The following is a 21,254-nucleotide window of genomic DNA, read 5'->3' on the forward strand; positions in this document are numbered from 1 at the left end:
TTAGTTATACCACAATCATATTGATTTGGTAGATTACAAAATCATATCAAGTTTCTGTATTGCCACCAAAGACAATATACTTTAGAAGATGGGAAATTGACTTGCGTCATACCAAATGTTGCATTGACGGCGCTAGGTCCATACATGCTTTTATTTGCTTTTTTTTTTTAAAGAAAAACTTAATTTTTTGAATTTAACAATGTTAAATTTTGAGCAATAAGTTAACAATTTTCCGTTTGTTCAAGATATTTCCAGCTCATAATTTCTATTTATTCGCATTTTAATGTGTCGAACCAAACGCGTAAACAACAAGTAGGTCGTCAATGGTTTGATGTTCTCAATTTCCCATCTTCTAAAGTATATTGTCTTTGATTGCCACTTTGGCACTATTATTGGATAAAACATATTTCACATATTATTATTATTTTATAAGAACTTATTGTACAAGAAGATAAAAGGAATTGGTATTACTAAGTTATTGAAAAGAAAATGTTAGATAGCAATCTACACAAGACTAGCAATATATGTTGCAGAAAGTTTTTATTCCAACAGTCGATATCATTCCGGTTTAATTTGCCCTAAAATAATAATTATTTTAAACACCCAGAGAAGGACTTTGATCATCCCAAACATTTGTAAGGAGCATAATGTTACTTTTTCACGGGAAACATAGAACATTTTTGTCGCAAAAATATTGTTTTCTCGTATGCTCTTGACACAGAAAAAAATTTCACGAAAATTTTTCCAATTAAAGTCTTGAAATTTTAAAAATATTCAATTAAAAATTCAATTGATTCAACAAAATGTTTAATTGAAACAAAAATCAATCATAAAAATTAATAGTATCAATTAGTTTTTTAATTTGATCATTTAGTTTTTTAATTGACTTTCAATTAATTTTTTTATTGATAATATCATTTCAATTTAAAAAAATAATTGGATCAATTAAATTCGTGATTGAATCAGATTTTTTGTTTTGTGTAGATCGATTCCATCTCTGCGTGAACATAACTATGGAACATGCCTGTTTTCAAATTTTCTCCATGTGTATATACATTATCTCAAACAATTGTCCGTACACCAAACTGTTAAAGCTATATTTCATTGTGTCTCCGAAACTATATGGTCGATTCTTTTCAAGTAAATTGTATTTTGAAGATCAAGCTTGAATAATTATTTTCTATTTGATACCAAAAAAGATCGAATAAATTAAATTATATGATGAAATATAGTTGGTGTACAGTTTGGTGCACGGAAATTTTTTTGAGACAGTGTATACATAAAAAAACGAATATGAGCCACAGTGCGATGGTGAATAGCTTAATATCATTCCACGCAGAGGCGTTTGAATTAAACCTCAGAATCTCACAAAAACCCGTAAAATCTTTACGTAAAAAAGGGGTACCCCTTTTTCCCTCCATTTTCAAAAATATATTTACCAAACTGAACAATGATATTATCAGCTGCGAAAGTCATCTATACATTTGATGTATTATTTTCCGATTGATGTCAATGTTAAATAATTCCATTCATCATTCAAAATATTCTCAAACATATATTTTTTTTTTGAATAATTATTTCTTTTTTTATGGGTCAATTGTATACTGAAAATTAAACTTGGAGAAATATAAGTATAGACTCTTATCTAAATACGAATAAATGGTTTTCGTGAAACAAAACACCCATATTTAAATAATTATTATTTTTGAAAAAAAAAAAAAAATAAAACAAAACAAAACGTATACGAAAACTGAACACAAACGTTCGAACATGAAGAGCAAATGCGATTAACGATTCATTAAAAACAATTAAACTATAAAATCATTAATTAAGTTTACAATGAAATTGTGAATTGTGAATGTATTTTGTCGAAAAATGGATGCAAAAATTGCATGATATATCTAAACTGTAAAATTAAAATTAAAAAAATAGGCACACCATGGTGTCAGCTGACTAATAAATGTATTCAAATTTCTTCAATCGAATCACGAGCATAATTAAAAGACGGCAAGACAAAAAAAAAAATGTTGCATTAATGTAACAAGGAAATTTTATTTATAAAAACACATATCATTTTGTGTAATATTTTAGAAAGTGATGTATTTTCTTTTATAATTAAAATAAATCAGTCTTATATATTAAAGGTGTGTAAAGTTTTTGTAAAACGTTGTGGGAAGTCTCCACTTTTTTCCAATTTATATTTTATTCAATTATCCACGCCCCTTTGTCTGCCACGTCCATAAGCTACGCCCCTGTATTGAACATTATTTTCATTGGTGTTTTTTTTTTCAAAAAACAAGGTGCTTTGTTTTCATAAACATTTATTAAATGGACATTAGTTAATATAGGCAATTAACATTTTTTAAGACTTATAGTAAAACAGTTTATACAATAATATAACGTTCTCTAATTACTTTTGTTTTGATTGTTTACAAAGTGTTGTCAGAGTTTTAAAACTTTAAAAGAGATTTATACCAGAAAGTTATTGTGAATATTAATAACGAAAGGGAATAAAAAATAGTACAAATTCAAACCATTTTTAGAGCGAATTTTTCCAATAACATTTGCAAAACGTGACTAAATTTTCCTTATGCGAAGGACAAAATCCATTAAATTTTATATGTTTATACCAAGAAGTGTCTCAAGTCAATTCACAATGATTTTGTTTATTTGTAGTGGCTAAAACATATGGACTATAGGATAAGACTTGGACTCATTTCCAAGACCTGGGACAGTTTAGTAGAATCACCGTTTAGACAAGTCCTTATGAGCCAGTCTTGGTTAACCTCGTAACAACCTGTTTCATTTAGAGCATGTGGACAGTGACCAGAAAGGAAAAAACTTTTGCAATATGTAGAAAGATAGAATTCAAATTGTTGATTTTTTTTTGATTTTCGATTTTGAAGGGGAGATCAGCCAAAAGCATTGAAAAAGCTACCAAGGTTGGTGGCATCATTGGACAGTACTTATTCAATGATGATGCGAATCGTAACGTTACTGTGAAAGATGAGTGCTACAGTGAAATGATTTTTGCCTAAAATGCAAGATCTCGAATTGCATGACATGTGGTTGGTTTTTGAGAGCAAAATGTTATTTTCGTATGGGGAGAAAACAACGTTTTGGTCCCAAATATTATTTTTACAGTGCAAACATATTTTGTTTCAGCCTAAACATATCTCTTTTAAGTCTCTGAATACACAATTGAATGTGTAAATTGAAATTGTATTGAATGAATGCAAGCTCATTTATCCACATACAATATATGTAGGGTAAGTGCAGCAAATGTGGTACAGGTTGGTAATGTGGTATGGTACCGTTTTTCTCTATCTGGCAACATTCGAATAACGGAATCAGACAAAATAGATTGCGGCTGTCAGAGAATGAAGAAATCAAATATCAGTTTTATGTTTGCAACTCTTTCTTTGTGCCAGTTGGTGGTTCTTAATCATTTTGTTTTGTCTGAAAGGTATATACTAATTTTTCAATTTTCGGATGTAAATAACTGGTGAGTACTAAATAAGCATTACATATGTGCAATTGCTGTGTATACGCTGTATTTTTTATTTTTTACAAAAACATTTACATTAAGCTAAAGTGCAGCAATTGTGGTATAGTTTGCAGCAGATAATTTGGTATAGTATATCATATTACATTAAAAAAAAAGAATGCCGATAAAAGGAGAAATAAGGAATTGGAAAGCAGATGATATAGAGCTGCTATGCAGGCTGTTAGAGGGAATACAATGGGTTTTATATTGGCATCAAAAACTTTTGGTGTACCCCACACAACTTTACAACGTTATGCGAAGAAACCATAGAAGATATTTTAGCAATTAAGCTTGGTCGACGTCCAACATTAGATGCCGATTTGGAAAATGAACATGTTAGATATATATTAGAACCGCAGTCACGATACTGGGGACTAACACGAGCTGACATACGATCCTTATGTTCTCAAATTGCCTCAATAAATAACATACCGAACAAATTTTCTCTAATGAAAGAATGTGCAGGAAGATATTGGTTAAACGGGTTTATTAGACGCCATCGAAACATAATAAGTTTAAGAAAGCCTACTGGGTCCAATATGGATCATGTTCGTGAATTCTCTATAGAAAATGTTGATCTATTTTTTAATTTACTTGAGTACAATAAGCACAATTTCCCACCTTCTCGTATCTGGAACGTAAACCGGAATATCAATGGTGCCATCACAGCAACCACAAGTAATTGCATGAAAAGGCAAAATACAGATTGGTATGATTACATCAGCCGAGCGCGGGTCACTGGTTACCATCATTACTTGCATGAGTGCTGGAGGAGCGTTTGTGCCACCGTTTTTTATATTCCCTCGTAAAAATCACAATCCGCTTCTTATGAAGGATGTCCCGCCTGGCTCAAAGTCGGCATGTCATTTATCTGGATGGGTCCACATTCCAATTTTTACAGAATGGTTCAAACACTTTTTAAAGGAATCAAAGTCATCTTCAACCTACCCAATTTTACTAATTCTAGATGGTCATTACAGCCACACTCGCAATCTCGAAGTGCTGGACCTAGCTCGAGCACATCATGTTACCATTATTTCACTGCCTCCTCATTCGTCACTTGAACTTCAACCATTAGACAAAACATTTATGGGTCCTTTAAAAAAATATTACAATGAAGAAATTCGAAGATGTATGAGAGAGGAGGGAAGAAAACTGACACCTTATGATATTACTGGCCTATTTAATAAAGCCTACTTAAAATTTTAGACTGGAAAAATTCCTGTAAATGGTTTTATAGTGACAGGTATTTATCCTTTCAATAAAAACATTTTCACCGATGACGATTTCATAGCAGAACAGTTTCCAGGTATATATTTACTTTCAATGACTCAATATGAGTAGAAACTATAAACTGGTAATGTGGTATACTATACCACAATACAATCATATGATGTACCACATTACCTTCACATTTTGTGAATTCGTGTTTAATGAGTTTTTCAACAAATTCGCAAATATATCTGAAATTATGGCTTTCTTATTTTTCGCTCACAGTAGCTTGGATGGCTAACACTAGTAACATGAATGTCGTAAAATCTTAGCCTCGCCGGACAAAAACTAAAAATGTTGCTATCGAAAAACAAATGGGTATACCACATTTGCTGCACTTACCCTATGTCTCTTAAGCAGAGCATCATTTGCTCTCATTTAATTCTCTCACGTTGATGTCTTCAATTATCTATCTCCGTATTTTTTATCATTTTATCTCTTTATCATTTTTCTCTATTCTCTCTTGCTCTATATGAAGTTTCCAAACTTATATATGTTTGCATCCAGAGACATTATATGGATGGATCATTTGCTGTCGCAGTCAACATTATCTTCAAACATTGGCAGCCTGTTTCTGTATGTCGAACGAGCTCTATCGATCGACTGAAATGAATAGAAACAGCTGATTTTTGGTTATAAATTCAGCTGTTTGTTTCCATTTCAGTCGATCGATAGAGCTCGTTCGACTTACAGAAACAGGCTATAAATAATTAGGGAAATGTCAGTACAATATTTTTTTTTTTATTTTATTATGAATAATTTTATATAAACAAATGGCAGGAATATTTTATCCAGATAATCCACAATTGCTTAATATAGGGTTGCCAACACTAGCTCTGTAAAGAAGAGATTTTGAATAAAGTGTGAACGAACCACGTTTGCTATTACGATGACGAAACCCCATTCATAGGAGGTCAATGTTATTTGCTGTCACTTTTTGGAGAGAATTTAAATCATTCCATATTATCTATAGAAATCTCTTCAGCTGAAGTTTATTTGTCATCTTCAATTGAAGTTCAATAGCCAGAACAGCTTTTATTTATCTTATCTTCATTGAAAACTTAATAAACACAAGTGCCTGCCAATTTCGAAGTTTTTTCTATATACCTAGTGACCCTTTAAAAAACGATTAATACGCCCATAGATTAGGGGCTATTAGAAATTGTTGCAACAACATCAACCTTCATTATAATATAGAAATATTTCAACAGTATCTCCCCCTTTAGAGCCCAACGAACTCTATCTTTAACGACGGAATACTCTTAAGATAAATAATCACTAGATAAGACCAATTATAAACACGAAACTTAGCCCGTCAAACATGGGAGAGCCGTCAAGTGTTCTCTTTTATTTACATTTAGATAAAAAACATAATGATAAATTATATTTATAGCATTTGTTGTGACTACCATTGGGGCTGCCGAAACGCAACTTACCCAATCGTTATCAGTCAATAATAAAATTAACAAACGGTAGCCGGTAAATGAATGAGGGGGTGGCAATTTACTTACGGGAACACATATTGTTGGACTTACCGTTTCATGCATTTCACCGCTTTCATCCAGTAAACCCTCCAATGTCTCATCATTCTTAATTACAGAAGGCGAGAGTGGGGGTGTGGGGGCTCGATTTTTTGCGGCCAACATCGAACGTGGTAAAATGAATCGGCCATACCGCAAATAAAGCCATCGACCCCATTTACGACCGGCCAAAGCAAAACCCACAGCACAAATACAAAAGGAAATTAGGAACCACATGTTTGAGAAACTTATGCAATAGATCAAAGGGCCAAAAGCAACGACAGGAACTAGGTATGAATGGTTTGGTAGATTTTAGTATTTCTTCAGGAAATGAAACATGACCCAAAGAGCATCTACAATGGCGGCTCTCTTTTATATTTCATGAATTAAGCAACAGGTTGCATTTGTTGTTAGCAAATAGACCAAAAACAATGTTAACGAAAGCTAAAGCTTTACGAAAGGTCACTGTTGTTCAAGGAGAGAGCAAAGAGAATCAAAAGCAAAGAGTATAAATAAACAAGAGGGTCGAAACGTCTCATTTTTGTAATATCGTATAAATGCCATAGATTAGGGTCGAACATGTTGCAAAACGGTACCAACATTTTCTTCGTATTCCCTTTTGTTTTCTACGGCTTTTCACATGGTTTTGATTCGGTAACTTGCGATTCGATTTTGAAAAATCAAATTATTCTTTTTGTAATTAAAAATTTTTGTTAATTTATAATAAGAAGTGAATTCTTATAATTTTTATAAATGTTAAAAAACAACTTCACGCGAAAATCTAGTGAAAAAGTTAAAGTTTTCTGGAGTATTTTACGTTAAGCCTAGTATTCAGCTTTAGCCGAAATTTCATGTAGGTACCAATTCAGATGTTCCTTGAAATGTTTGCTTAAGTATGTTAAAGTCATATTGTCATAAAAAAACAGTAAATTTATTGTTTATCTATCTTTAATAAATTGTCTAAAACACGACAACTTATCGAATGAATGTTTTGGGACATAGAATTCATAGATTTAGCAAACAGAAGTATTCTTTTGGTCCTTTTTTGCGTTTTTCGTTTTGTTTTTTAATGAAAAAATAATTTGAACATAATGAAAATCTAACACACATTGCAGAACACGCCTTATAATTTTTCCATGTTATCAAACGTAAATAAAACATTTTGCATGTTTGACCCTAATCTATGGCATTTGGGCATATCGTAAGTGAGCGATTTCGACCCTCTTTAGTTATTTATACTCTTTGATCAAAAGAGCTTGGAATATTTGTTTACGTTAATTCAGAAAGTAAACAAAAAGCCAGCACATGGAAAATTAAGCTTTTATTTGTCTCTCTTCTTCTTTTTCTCTATACACTCTCTTTCGTAATTGTTTTCGCCTACACTCTCATTCGTTTGTATGGTTTCGATAGAGACGTCAGAGCGGAGATGAGGGTTTATCGTCAAAAATTCATTTTCCTTCCTTCGGTGGTCTTGTGACTGAGTTTTTCTTGGCTGCTTTGTGTGTTTGTCGTTTTGATGATAGCGAATGATGACGGATATTTCGGTCACCGTATTGGCATTCCAAATATTTTATTTTCTTTTACATTTAACATTAGTATTGCACTCTTTGTGAAATTCTTTTGTTATTGTTTTTATTTTCGTTTTCTTTACACATCACAATGGACGATTACAGAAGTACACAAAGTAAAACAATCGATTACAAAGAAATTTCTAATTTTCTATGTGTGGTCGCGTTCGTGTCTTGTGCCTACTGACAGTAGAATTTGCCAGTTGTCATCGAATGCCTTCTTATGTATGTGGTAGAATTTGGGTAAATGTCAAAATGAATCAGAGAAACCTGAAAAAGCTTTTGTTTTCTTCATTCCATGTTAAAGCTACTTGCATGGAGTAGGCTACAACTGGTTAGTTAACATAGTAAAGTGATGCCAATATATTCGAAATAGTTTTAAAGTGTGTAACAATTTTATACCACATCATGTGGCGCTTTTTATTGAAAGGGGTTGTTTCTTTTAGTACTGGATATCGAATCGGTGACGTACAAAAACTAAACACCAGATTATGAAATGTTACTACTTTCATTCATTTCATTGAATGAATATTTACAATAAATACAGGGTGCGGCTAAAGTTACTATATGATGTAAAACAATTGTAACTTCTTTGCTTGCGAATATTTAACTTTTTCTTTTTTTCCTATTTCAGAAATTAAACTTGGGAGAATACTTAAAAATGGAACGCTATAAAATTGCGCAAAGATCTAAGATTGTTTTTCTATTCATTGAAAATCATCGTTCGATAATTAATACTCAACGTGCATACAGAAGATTTTACGTTATGGTGTAAGAACTGCTCCAACGGGCCCAACCATTCGTTCGCTGGTGAATAATTTTGCTGAATATGGGACTGTCGGAGATTCAAGACGTACGGGCAGATCGGCCGAAAATATTGATGCTGTGCGACGGAGCGTCGAAGAAAATCCGGAGACATCAACGAGAAAACGATCTTCCCAGTTGCAGCTTTCTGACCGCACTCTTCGGCGAATTTTAAAACACGATTTGCACCTCTTCCCTTACAAAATCCAACTAGTCCAAAAACTAAATCCTGAAGACTTCGTATTGCGCTTGGCATATGCTAGAGCAGTTTTAAATCTCGTTGATCAAAATGAAAATTTTTTGTCAAATTTGAGATAGCCACCACGATCGCCAGATTTGACTGCACCGGATTTTTTCTTGTGGGGCTATCTCAAAGACAAAGTTTATGTGAATAAGCCCCAAACCTTGCAGCAACTGAAGGACAACATTCAAGAAGAAATTGATCGTATAACACAAGAAACACTCAACAAACTTATGGAAAATGCCATAAAAAGAACACATTTTTGCGTTAGAGAAAACGGTTCCCATTTTACTGATATTATTTTTCATAATTAATGTAAACAAAATAACATAAAATAAACTTTCTTTTTATCATAATTTTTTTTTTTTTGTTTTTTTTCATTCCATTCAATAGTTATTTTAAAAACAAATCATATAGTTACTTTAGCCGCACCCTGTAGATATTGGAAATAAGGAACTAGGAACTTGTTCCTATTGAGGAACGGAACTGAAGGATAGATAGAACTATAATTCCCACCTCTACTTATTATATATTTGAGTATGGTGGTGTTGTCCTTGTCTTGTACATAATAATTTTTTTCCCTGCGTTTACTTCGTAAGATTTTACAATGAGACGAAAATAATTAATATTAGTGTCTTAAATTTAAATGTTTAAATTTTAAGATTGATACTATCTTCAGTTTCCGCATCGAAAAGTAACTTGTTTTTACGCTTACAATTTGAATTAATGGTTATAGAAATATGAAATGTTTCGCAATCTTTTCCATCCATGATTTGGCAAAATATATTCGTCATCATATCAATTTTTGCACTTCTAAGTTAGTGTTTTGGTAGGAAAACCGAGCTTATGATAGCGTCTTTAAATTTTTAAACTTTCTTTTAATTAGATTTTTTTAGAATGAATTCCGTTAAATATAATGTCTTGAAATATAGGTCAATATTTTTTCAGTGTAGCGTATGAAGCACATTTCTCTGATACAAAGTGTTTTCATGAAGAATTTTAATGTTACATAATTACATTAGTTTCCCGGCATGAAATACGCAAATCCATACACTCAAAAAAAGTGAACTCTCTATTTTACTAAAGCCAATTTAACTTTATTTTAGTTCTTGGAATTATTATGTTTGGAGAAAGTTTCCTTTACTCTAATAATTTTTTGTGTACGTTAGCTAAATTAACCAAAACCGAGGAAAAATATATACTCAAATGAAGCATAAATATTAATTAAATTCGTGTCTTGCACAAAATAGTTCAGAATTTCTTTAAATTGGTAAATTTTACCAAAAATGCGTCCATCATGAACTTCGTATGTCACTAAAGACATTCTTGCAATTTTTAACTCCAAGTTTTTCCTTCAAACTACAAAATTTTCTTTAACAAGTGAAAAAACTTAGTTATGTCTAATACATTTTCTTGAACTTGTCGAAAAATATTTACTTATTTTTATGACATCGGCGTCATACCAACGTTTGTAATACTGTTTAGTTAAAATTTTCTACAAATATTAAACATTTTCTAAAATTAACCGAAAGTTTTCTACCTTGTGGGTTCACTGTTTTTTCAGTGTAGTTAAAAAGTAATTTGCTTCTTAAATGTATTCTTAGTGTATTTCCTAGCTACTGAATCAATGTCAATGTGATTACAGTAATGACGAAATCTTCAGTGTACAGAAGCACTAAAACAACATGGTATAAACTCCAAATATATAATTGTTCTAAGGCTCAATGTACTCACTCTCTCGCTTACACACATATACATACAAATGTTCTCTTCTTGTTGTAATAACATGGTTATGTTATATCAAACATCGACTTTAAATTCTTCAAGTGAATGGACTTTTGTTTTACAATTCAGTTATTTGTTGCAATTAAATTGTTCTTTTATGAAAATGGCATACGTGATGCCGATCATCGACAGCTGAATTATATCTGTTTATGTGTTTTGTCGATGGGATGGGTTCGGCCAGCTTGAAAAGAAAAGACAAAAGAAGGACAAAAACAATTGGCAAATACCACAAATACCAAACCACACTCTTAGCAATAACATTTTGCACATTTAACGGCAAATGTTAAATATACACTTTAATTAAGTGGTTCACTGGGCTGTTTACTAATGCCTTTGTTGTTTTTGTTACTGCTGCCGGTATTGTATTGTTGTTTTGTTTTTTAGTATTTTCAAACAAGTATCTAGATTCCAGAATATACTGTGTTGTTGTTATTCAGTCACCACTGCCATATTTTATTAGCGATCGTATAAGGAGGACATGTTTTGAATTTGAAGAGCGAAAAAATGAAGAAAACAAATAATGAACCGCCAAGTCAAAATGAAATTGCGACATGGTTGAATGGTCAAAATTCGGGCGTGTGAGCGCGCGATTGAGTATATGTGGTGGGTTGATTAGACGACCTCTGGGCGTATAATTAATATTTAAATTGGATTGTCCAGTTATAGAGAGATAGAGGCAATGCATTGTTTTGAAACAATTAAATTTAGGTGCAGCTTACGTATTTAATTAAATCAATTCCATTTTCACTTTAAAAATTTCTAGCTAATTACATAAATATAAGCAAACAAAAAAATGTAAGTTTCATACTTCTTAGTATAATTATCTCAATGTATGAAATGTTAACGAAGAAATTTCTGAAATACATTTTTTTGTGCGCACAGTGGTTCAATAGAAAGTAACTGAAATTTTTTCTAAGACCTTGAAATAAATCTTAATTGTTTGCAATCCATATTTTGTAACTCATTTTCAGTTACAAAAATTATATAAATTTTTTTGAATTAAATTGTTTATACATATATTTTAAATTACCATTTTTTCTTTCAATATAAAAAACAAAACATTCTTAGGTTCGGTTAGGTTTAAGTGGCAAACCGCTTAATTTCAAGCCCACTTAGATTATTCGGCCCATACCACATTATGTAAAAAATACCTATAATAAATAGGTACTTCTAATAAATTTTTCTTTTGAAGTTTACTTTGTAACTTGTATGTTTGAATTGAATTTTATGCACTGAAAAAACAGTGAACCCAGGAACAAATAATTGTAGAAAATTTAGATTATTTTTGAAATACAATCGCTGACATCACGCCAATATCATAAAAATAAGTAAATATTTATTTCGACAAATTCAAGAATTTAATAGACATAATTAATTTTTGTTCACATGTCAAAGAAAAGTTTGAAGGAAATAATTGGAATTCAAAATTGCAAGGATGTCTTTGGACGCATTTGTTTCCTTTTCAATAAAATTTTGTAGTCAAAAGGAAACTTTGTTTGTTGAAAATTTCGTTCCTCACACCCAGAGAAGGAATATGATCACCTCAAACATGTTTTAAGAGCAAAATGTTATTTTTGGGTGGTGACCATGTAACATGGTTTTCGCAACCATGTTATTTTCTCGGAAAGCATGTACCTGATTTCTGCAAGCAGGTTATATTTGACGAGAAAATAACATTTTAGTGACAAACATGTTACATGGTTACCATACAAAAATAACGTTTTGCTCTTGAAACATGTTTGAGGTGATCATATTCCTTCTCTGCGTGTAGAAAAGAAAACTCTTTTTTTCAGTGTAAATATTATGAAACAAATTTTTAAAACAAACATTATGAACTTTCATTTAATTAGAATATTTTTATTTTAAGGAAATTTGACCTTAGGTAAGGTTAGGTTAGGTTAAAGTGGCAGCTCGATTTATTTTCAAGCTCACTTTGACTATAATGGACTGACCATTGTGATACCACATTAACTAAAAGTACCTATTACATATGGGCACTTCTAGTTTTAAATTTGCCTTAATAGGGTGTCTTAAAATTTATGTTGCATACTCTTTCATATTGGGACAATATTATTTTCGTGCAGTTTCATAAATCGTTCCTTTTAGTCACTACCTTGTACCACTGTATCTTTTAAGATAATGAAATATACCAATTAGGAAATTTACAAGATGTTATATTTTTTATCGGTAAAGTATGATAGTTAGTATATTCGATATAATTTTTTTTGAATGATACCAATGACTGTAAAGTATGTGACACTTGTGTTTTCTCCAAATTCTCTATCTAATAACTAACAACTAATTCCAAAATAATAAATATTAAACTTCGAATTGATTCCTCAAAACTTGAGAATCATTTAACCATTATCATCGTGTTTTTGCTCTAATACTTGTGTCGACGCCTCCATAGTAATAAAAAACTTTGCGCTAAGTCGACTTGGCATAGTATGGAATTAAGCTGTCGAGATATACAAATATGGCCATTTATAGAAAGTTTTGCTTAATATAAGCAATTAGCTAACTTGCTTGCTTAAAAATAAAATCCGCATTCTTGTTTAGAGTTTGTTTGTTTTTTTTTTTGCCATTTTATACCTTTTTGTTTGCTAAAAATATGTAGTAGCACCAGACGAATGAAATAGCATGGAATTAAAACAATTTCTGGAGCATGCCATAATAATTTGTCAGAATGAACACATACAGGTGAATAATAAATAAATATCGTATGTATAAAATTGTTTGATACTAATTACATATTGTCAAAAATAAAAAGATTAATGGCCTTATAATGGACTATGATAATAAAAAGGGGTACACAACGAGGCGATTTCCTTAAATTTGAAATTATATACTAAAAACGTCTTGAAAAATATAAAGATTATGACAATTTTAAAGCAAATATGAGTTGTATATTTAAACTGAACCTTGACCACATCGCCAGTACGGGGACAACAACAAATACACGTGTTTTCTTTGAACTACATTGTTAACACTATACCACAAATTATTGTTCGTATTACCTGAATAATATTTTACAATACATCATTTGTTTAGACCAAGCATTTTGAAATTATGTTCTATTTAAACCCTTCACCACTACTGTGGTACAGGGTATAATAAGTTTGTGCATTTGTTTGTAACGCCAAGAAGGAAACGTCAGAGACCCATTGATTAGTATACCGATCGTTTTAGAATTGAATTCTAAGTCGATTAAGCTATGTCCGTCTGTCTGTCTGTTCACGTATTTTTGTGTGCAAAGTACAGGTCGCAGTTTATGTCCGATCGTCTTCAAATTTGGTATAGTGTTTTTTATTGGGACAAAGACAATCGCTATTGATTTTGAAAAAAATCGGTTCAGATTTAGATATAGCTGCCATATATATTTATCGTCCATCTGGTCATAATTGGGTTGTTTATGAACCGATCTTCTGCAAATTCCGTGCATCCGAATATTTTATGAGCCTCGAAAAACTTGCAAAATATCAGCCAAATCGGTTCAGATTTAGATATAGTTGCCATATATATCTTTCGCCCGATATGTACTTATATGGTCCCAGACGCCAGAGTTTTAGCCTGATTTGCTCACAATTTTGTACAAGGAGTTCAATTAATAATGTTTCGCCCGATTTAGACTCGTATGATCATAGAGGCCAAAGTTTAACACCGATTAACGTGAAATTTTGCACAGAGAGTAGAATTGACATTCTACCAATGTGTGTTAAATTTGGTTGAAATCGGTTCAGATTTAGATATAGCTCCCATATATATCTTTCGCCCGATTTAGACTCATACGACCACAGAGGCCAAAGTTTAACATCGATTAACGTGAAATTTTGCACAGAGAGTAGAATTGACATTCTACCAATGCTTGCTAAATTTGGTTGAAATCGGTTCAGATTTGGATATAGCTCCCATATATATCTTTCGCCCGATTTAGACTCATATGACTCCGATTTATGTGAGGCTATCCACAGGGAGTAGAATTAATATTATAGCTATTCATGCCAAATTTGGTTAAAATTGGTTCAGATTTAGATATAGCTCCCATATATATATTTCGACCGATTTAGATTTAACAACCGGAGACCAAATTTTCATTTCGATTTACTTGAAATTTTTCCCTGAGAAAAAAATTTTACATTTTATATTACTGCAATTGATTTTATTTTACAGAGAAGAAAGATTTAATATTCTAACTGTGTCGAATGTTCGTCCCTGTGCAAAAAAACAAAAAAAAAAAACGCCACATACCAAATTTCATCAAAATCGGTTAATAATTGCGACCGGAATCCTGCGGACAACAAATACATGGACAGACGGACACCAAGGGCTAGATCGACTCAGGAGAAGATTCTGAGTCGATCAGTATATATTTTATGGCACATTTTATGGCAGATCAAAGTTATTATACCCTGACCACTATGTGGTTTAGGGTATAATTAATTGGATCAATTAATTTTGTGAATGAATCGGAAAATATTTTTTTGATGTGTAATGCTCCCAGAGAAGGAATATGATCACCTCAAACATGTTTTAAGAGCAAAATGTTATTTTTGGTTGGTGACCATGTAACATGGTTTTCGCAACCATGTTATTTTCTCGGAAATCATGTATCTGATTTCGGCAAGCAGGTTATATTTGACGAGAAAATTACATTTTAGTGACAAACATGTTACATGGTCACCATAAAAAAATAACATTTTGCTCTTGAAACATACTTGAGGTGATCATATTCCTTCTCTGCGTGTGCCATCGGGATTTAAAGGGTTAAAAAAGCTGAGTCTTTGGCTAGCATTCTATATTAGAATTCTTAAATGAAGCTCTAACCAAGTCAACTTTTTCTTGTGATTTTCCATACACTCAAAAAAAAGTTTACTTGGATCCACAGATTTTGACCTTCCCTTAAGGATTTTCGTATTGATTCCGAGCCAAAGATGCGGCTTCTTTAAAATAATCTATCTGGTTTTAAATCTAGGATCAATAAAATTAAAATTAGGATACAGATCTCATTTATCAAATTTTCATTCCCTTTTCGCAGTTCATTAATAAAGGTAATCACGTACAAATAAATGCCAGTTTAAAAATCCAAATTATAACGGATACTTCAAAGTACAAAAAAAAAAGTCATAATTGGGTTGTTTATGAACCGATCTTCTGCAAATTCCGTGCATCCGAATATTTTATGAGCCTCGAAAAACTTGCAAAATATCAGCCAAATCGGTTCAGATTTAGATATAGTTGCCATATATATCTTTCGCCCGATATGTACTTATATGGTCCCAGACGCCAGAGTTTTAGCCTGATTTGCTCACAATTTTGTACAAGGAGTTCAATTAATAATGTTTCGCCCGATTTAGACTCGTATGATCATAGAGGCCAAAGTTTAACACCGATTAACGTGAAATTTTGCACAGAGAGTAGAATTGACATTCTACCAATGTGTGTTAAATTTGGTTGAAATCGGTTCAGATTTAGATATAGCTCCCATATATATCTTTCGCCCGATTTAGACTCATATGACCACAGAGGCCAAAGTTTAACATCGATTAACGTGAAATTTTGCACAGAGAGTAGAATTGACATTCTACCAATGCTTGCTAAATTTGGTTGAAATCGGTTCAGATTTGGATATAGCTCCCATATATATCTTTCGCCCGATTTAGACTCATATGACTCCGATTTATGTGAGGCTATCCACAGGGAGTAGAATTCATATTATAGCTATTCATGCCAAATTTGGTTAAAATTGGTTCAGATTTAGATATAGCTCCCATATATATATTTCGACCGATTTAGATTTAACAACCGGAGACCAAATTTTCATTTCGATTTACTTGAAATTTTTCCCTGAGAAAAAAATTTTACATTTTATATTACTGCAATTGATTTTATTTTACAGAGAAGAAAGATTTAATATTCTAACTGTGTCGAATGTTCGTCCCTGTGCAAAAAAACAAAAAAAAAAACGCCACATACCAAATTTCATCAAAATCGGTTAATAATTGCGACCGGAATCCTGCGGACAACAAATACATGGACAGACGGACACCAAGGGCTAGATCGACTCAGGAGAAGATTCTGAGTCGATCAGTATATATTTTATGGCACATTTTATGGCAGATCAAAGTTATTATACCCTGACCACTATGTGGTTTAGGGTATAATTAATTGGATCAATTAATTTTGTGAATGAATCGGAAAATATTTTTTTGATGTGTAATGCTCCCAGAGAAGGAATATGATCACCTCAAACATGTTTTAAGAGCAAAATGTTATTTTTGGTTGGTGACCATGTAACATGGTTTTCGCAACCATGTTATTTTCTCGGAAATCATGTATCTGATTTCGGCAAGCAGGTTATATTTGACGAGAAAATTACATTTTAGTGACAAACATGTTACATGGTCACCATAAAAAAATAACATTTTGCTCTTGAAACATACTTGAGGTGATCATATTCCTTCTCTGCGTGTGCCATCGGGATTTAAAGGGTTAAAAAAGCTGAGTCTTTGGCTAGCATTCTATATTAGAATTCTTAAATGAAGCTCTAACCAAGTCAACTTTTTCTTGTGATTTTCCATACACTCAAAAAAAAGTTTACTTGGATCCACAGATTTTGACCTTCCCTTAAGGATTTTGGTATTGATTCCGAGCCAAAGATGCGGCTTCTTTAAAATAATCTATCTGGTTTTAAATCTAGGATCAATAAAATTAAAATTAGGATACAGATCTCATTTATCAAATTTTCATTCCCTTTTCGCAGTTCATTAATAAAGGTAATCACGTACAAATAAATGCCAGTTTAAAAATCCAAATTATAACGGATACTTCAAAGTACAAAAAAAAAAGTTTTCTTAATTCCAAAAAAACTTTAAACCAAAGACGCTAAATCCTCAAAATAAGTCATAGCCTATATTTGAAGCGTTTTTGTCTTATATCTAAAGTTTCAATATTTCAGTTAATTTAAGGACAATTTCTTTAAATCAAAAATGTGTTTCTTTACTTTAAGGAATATTAGCCTTAGTTCAAGGACATGCGACTTTAACGGAGGGACGCAAATTTACAAAATTTGTGTCCTAAATTTAATGAAGCAAAGATTATAAACTTTATTTTTTATTAAAATTTCATTATTTTAAAGAAATTTGTCCTTAATATTTTGTAAATTTCGCATCCTAAAATTTAGGTTGCGTGATCGTTAATATCACGTAAATATTTTTTTCAGTGTAGCATATGCCTAAGTTTTCGCTACAATAAACATTCACAATTGAAATTAAAGTTTTCTTCTCGTATAATGGTGGACAATAAAAATTGCACGCATAATATGACTTAGTTAAACAACATAGACATGGACAAATTAATTATTAAATTCCCTGCTACTTCTGACATTAAAAAATAATAATAAACCTTAAAATGTTTTTAAATTCTGACGAAATGTACATAAAAAAGGAAAACGCTTAGCTTCAAGTAATTCCAGAAAATCAAAACAAAGTCTATAGTGACATTATTTCTTCCAAGAATTGAAATTATTTAACCTTCCATGTCATAAGATTCCTCAAAACCAAATATTTCGAGTGTAAACAGAAACATTATGGTCTATATTTTAAATATATTCTTCTAAATCGAAAGTTAAATAAAAAGTTAATCCAGTCTTGGTGAAACAATTTTACAAAGTGTTAAAATGTTGTGTGTAAATTTTACACAATCTAAAAACGTGACTTTATTGTAATATGCTGTCCGTCAGTAGCTCACGATGATCAATAAATATTTCAGCATTGATTTTATTGTTGTTTTTTTTTTCTTCTTTATATAAAAGAGACCTTTACCAGAAAATGTAAATAAACAAATAAACAAAAAAAAACACATACGATTAAACAAATTGGAATTTCAATACACAAAATAAAAACATGAATTTGACAGCGAAGGGCATCTTAGTTATACATATACAAATGTAAACAACACTATTTTACAAATTTAATTGATATTGATATATCACGTTATTGTAATTTTTAAAAATGTTGATGGTTATGGTGATTATTGTAAGAATAATTTTAAAACATTTTTCTATAATAAAATTGTGTATTAACCTTTTTATCTTTAATCTGAAGAATTTAAATTTAAGAAATTTGAAGATGAGCTTTTCTTCGCTTAAGGATAATATGTCTTATTCCAAAGAAATTTGGAAGGATACAAACTTAAAAGACGATTATCTTAATATACACTCAACAAAAAAGTGAACCCTATATTTCACTAAAGCCGGTTTAATTTCATTTTAATTCATGGAATTATTACGCTTTAAGAAAGTTTCAATGACTAATATTTTTTTGTGTCCGATAGTTAAATTAACTAACAGAGGAAAAAAGTGAAAAATAATAATTTTGTCTAATACATTTTCTTGAATTGGTCGAAAATTATTTACTTCACTGAAAAAAATATTTACGTGAAATTTACAAAATTTTAAGGACAAATTTCTTTAACCTAATGAAATTTTAATTAAAATAAAATTGAGTTATCTCTCCCAGCCAGATCTATACTAAAGGCTGTGGAAAGGTTCATTCGCCCGGACCGAAACATGTACAGTCCCGGCGTGTATAGATTTGTATCTGGCGTTTTATTTTCAATGGCTCTATTAACCATGTCCCTTAATCTATATCTGTCCATAAAGCTCGAAAAATAATTGTGTAATTAGATATAATGCATTTGGACGTCAATTGCCTGTTTCGGTATCAGGCTAACATGAAATATAATAAGCAACGATGAGCCCGTCGTAAAACTAGGAAAAACGCGACTAATGTACGCGTTAGAATTGTTGTTGTATCCTGGAAACCAGTTTCTGTAAGTTGTCACATGTTGTTGTAGTTGACTGTAGAAACAATAAGCATTGTTCGACTGTTCACCACTTAGGTGAATTCTAACAAATTAGCTTTCTCATCAACCATTCCCGACCACTTGTTCCTGTAAATTTCTTCCATCAACTACGCCATAAAACTTTGTCTTCTGTTACGGTCCATCTTAACACTTTGTTCCTGACCACTACCTCATTTTCCTTTCGACTCTGATCCTGTTCGCTCCTGATCATCCCATTTATTTCTACAACTGCCTTATCTTGCTTCATTGCCTCTGTTCCTGTCCATCCAACTATTTGTTCCTGCTGTTAACAAGTTCCTGTTCCTGTTGTTTCTTGATCATTTTCTCCTGTCCGTTATATTGCTCCTTAGTCTTTGTTCCTGTTCATCCAAATATTTGTTCCTGCTGTTATCGATTCCCTGTTCCTGTTTGTCTCGCTGCTGTTAATTCCTGCTCTTTTTCTCCTGTTGTTATCTTGTTCCTGATTATTATAATCTCTTTCCTCACAATTAAATCGTTTACTATTATATATTATATTTATCTTTGTCCATTTTTCTTATTTTTGTTTTATTTAATAAGTCATTTTTATTATTGTATTGTTTCATACATAAATTTTCTTTTATTATTAAAATTATATAAATGTGTATATTATTATTTGTCTCTAATTTTAAAGTATTGTATTTTGTATTTTATTCATCTATATTTTATGTTATAACTGTACTTCACTGTTTATATCAAAACGGCTGGTATCCTTTAGCCTAAATAAATAAATAAATAAATAAAAATAAATTTCATGTTGTTGCATTACTATGTAACAAAACGAAATAAAAATAAAATTAAGGAACTTGTAAGTTATATGAAGAGATGGTGTACAGTGGGAGAAAAGATGATTCAATTTGTAAGAGGAAATTTCCCAAATGTTTTCTCTGTAAGGAGTTAGCGTAAAGGGCCCAATATTGAGTTATCTCTCCCAGCCAGATCTATACTAAAGGCTGTGGAAAGGTTCATTCGCCCGAACCGAAACATGTACAGTCCAGGCGTGTATAGATTTGTATCTGGCGTTTTCTTTTCAATGGCTCTATTAACCATGTTCCTTAATCTATATCTGTCCATAAAGCTCGAAAAATAATTGTATAATTAGATAAAGTTTATAACCTTAGCTTCAAATTTTTTTCATTAAATTTAGGACACAAATTTTGTAAATTTGCGTCCCTCCGTTAAAGTCTCATGTCTTTGAACTAAGGCTAATATTCCTTAAAGTAAAGAAACACATTTTTGATTTAAAGAAATTGTCCTTAAATTAACTGAAATATTGAAACTTTAGATTTAAGATAAAAACGCTTAAAATATAGGCTAAGATTTATTTTGAGGATTTAGCGTCTTAAATTTTTTTTGGAATTAAGAAAACATTATTCACTTTGAAGTATCCATTATAATTTGGACTTTTAAACCGCCATTTAATTGGTTAGGTTAGGTTATGTGGCAACCCGATGTATCAGGCTCACTTAGACTATTCAGTCCATTGTGATACCACAGTGGAGAACTTCTCTCTTATCACTGAGTGCTGCCCGATTCCATGTTAAGCTCATTGGCAAGGGACCTCCTTTTTATAGCCGAGTCCGAACGGCGTTCCACATTCCAGTGAAACCACTTAGAGAAGCTTTGAAACCCTCAGA

At 31.6% G+C, this 21,254-nt stretch overlaps 1 protein-coding gene across 25 annotated transcripts in view; it reads right to left on the reverse strand.

Annotated features, from left to right (window-relative positions):
* mtd (TLD domain-containing protein mustard) overlaps positions 1–21,254 on the reverse strand; it is a 467,609-nt gene that overhangs the window by 34,185 nt on the left and 412,170 nt on the right. The window contains exon 1 of one of the 25 annotated variants that reach the window (XM_075290879.1): positions 6,355–6,825. The exons of the other annotated variants lie outside the window; for them this stretch is intronic. Within the exon in view, the coding sequence (XP_075146994.1) occupies positions 6,355–6,576 (222 nt within the window). The 5' untranslated portion in view covers positions 6,577–6,825. Of the gene's footprint in view, positions 1–6,354; positions 6,826–21,254 lie in introns of those variants that run through there. 25 annotated transcript variants of the gene reach the window in all.

The sequence above is a fragment of the Haematobia irritans genome, chromosome 1, assembly GCF_050003625.1.
Source record: "Haematobia irritans isolate KBUSLIRL chromosome 1, ASM5000362v1, whole genome shotgun sequence".
In the NCBI taxonomy this organism is placed as follows: Eukaryota; Metazoa; Arthropoda; class Insecta; order Diptera; family Muscidae; genus Haematobia; species Haematobia irritans.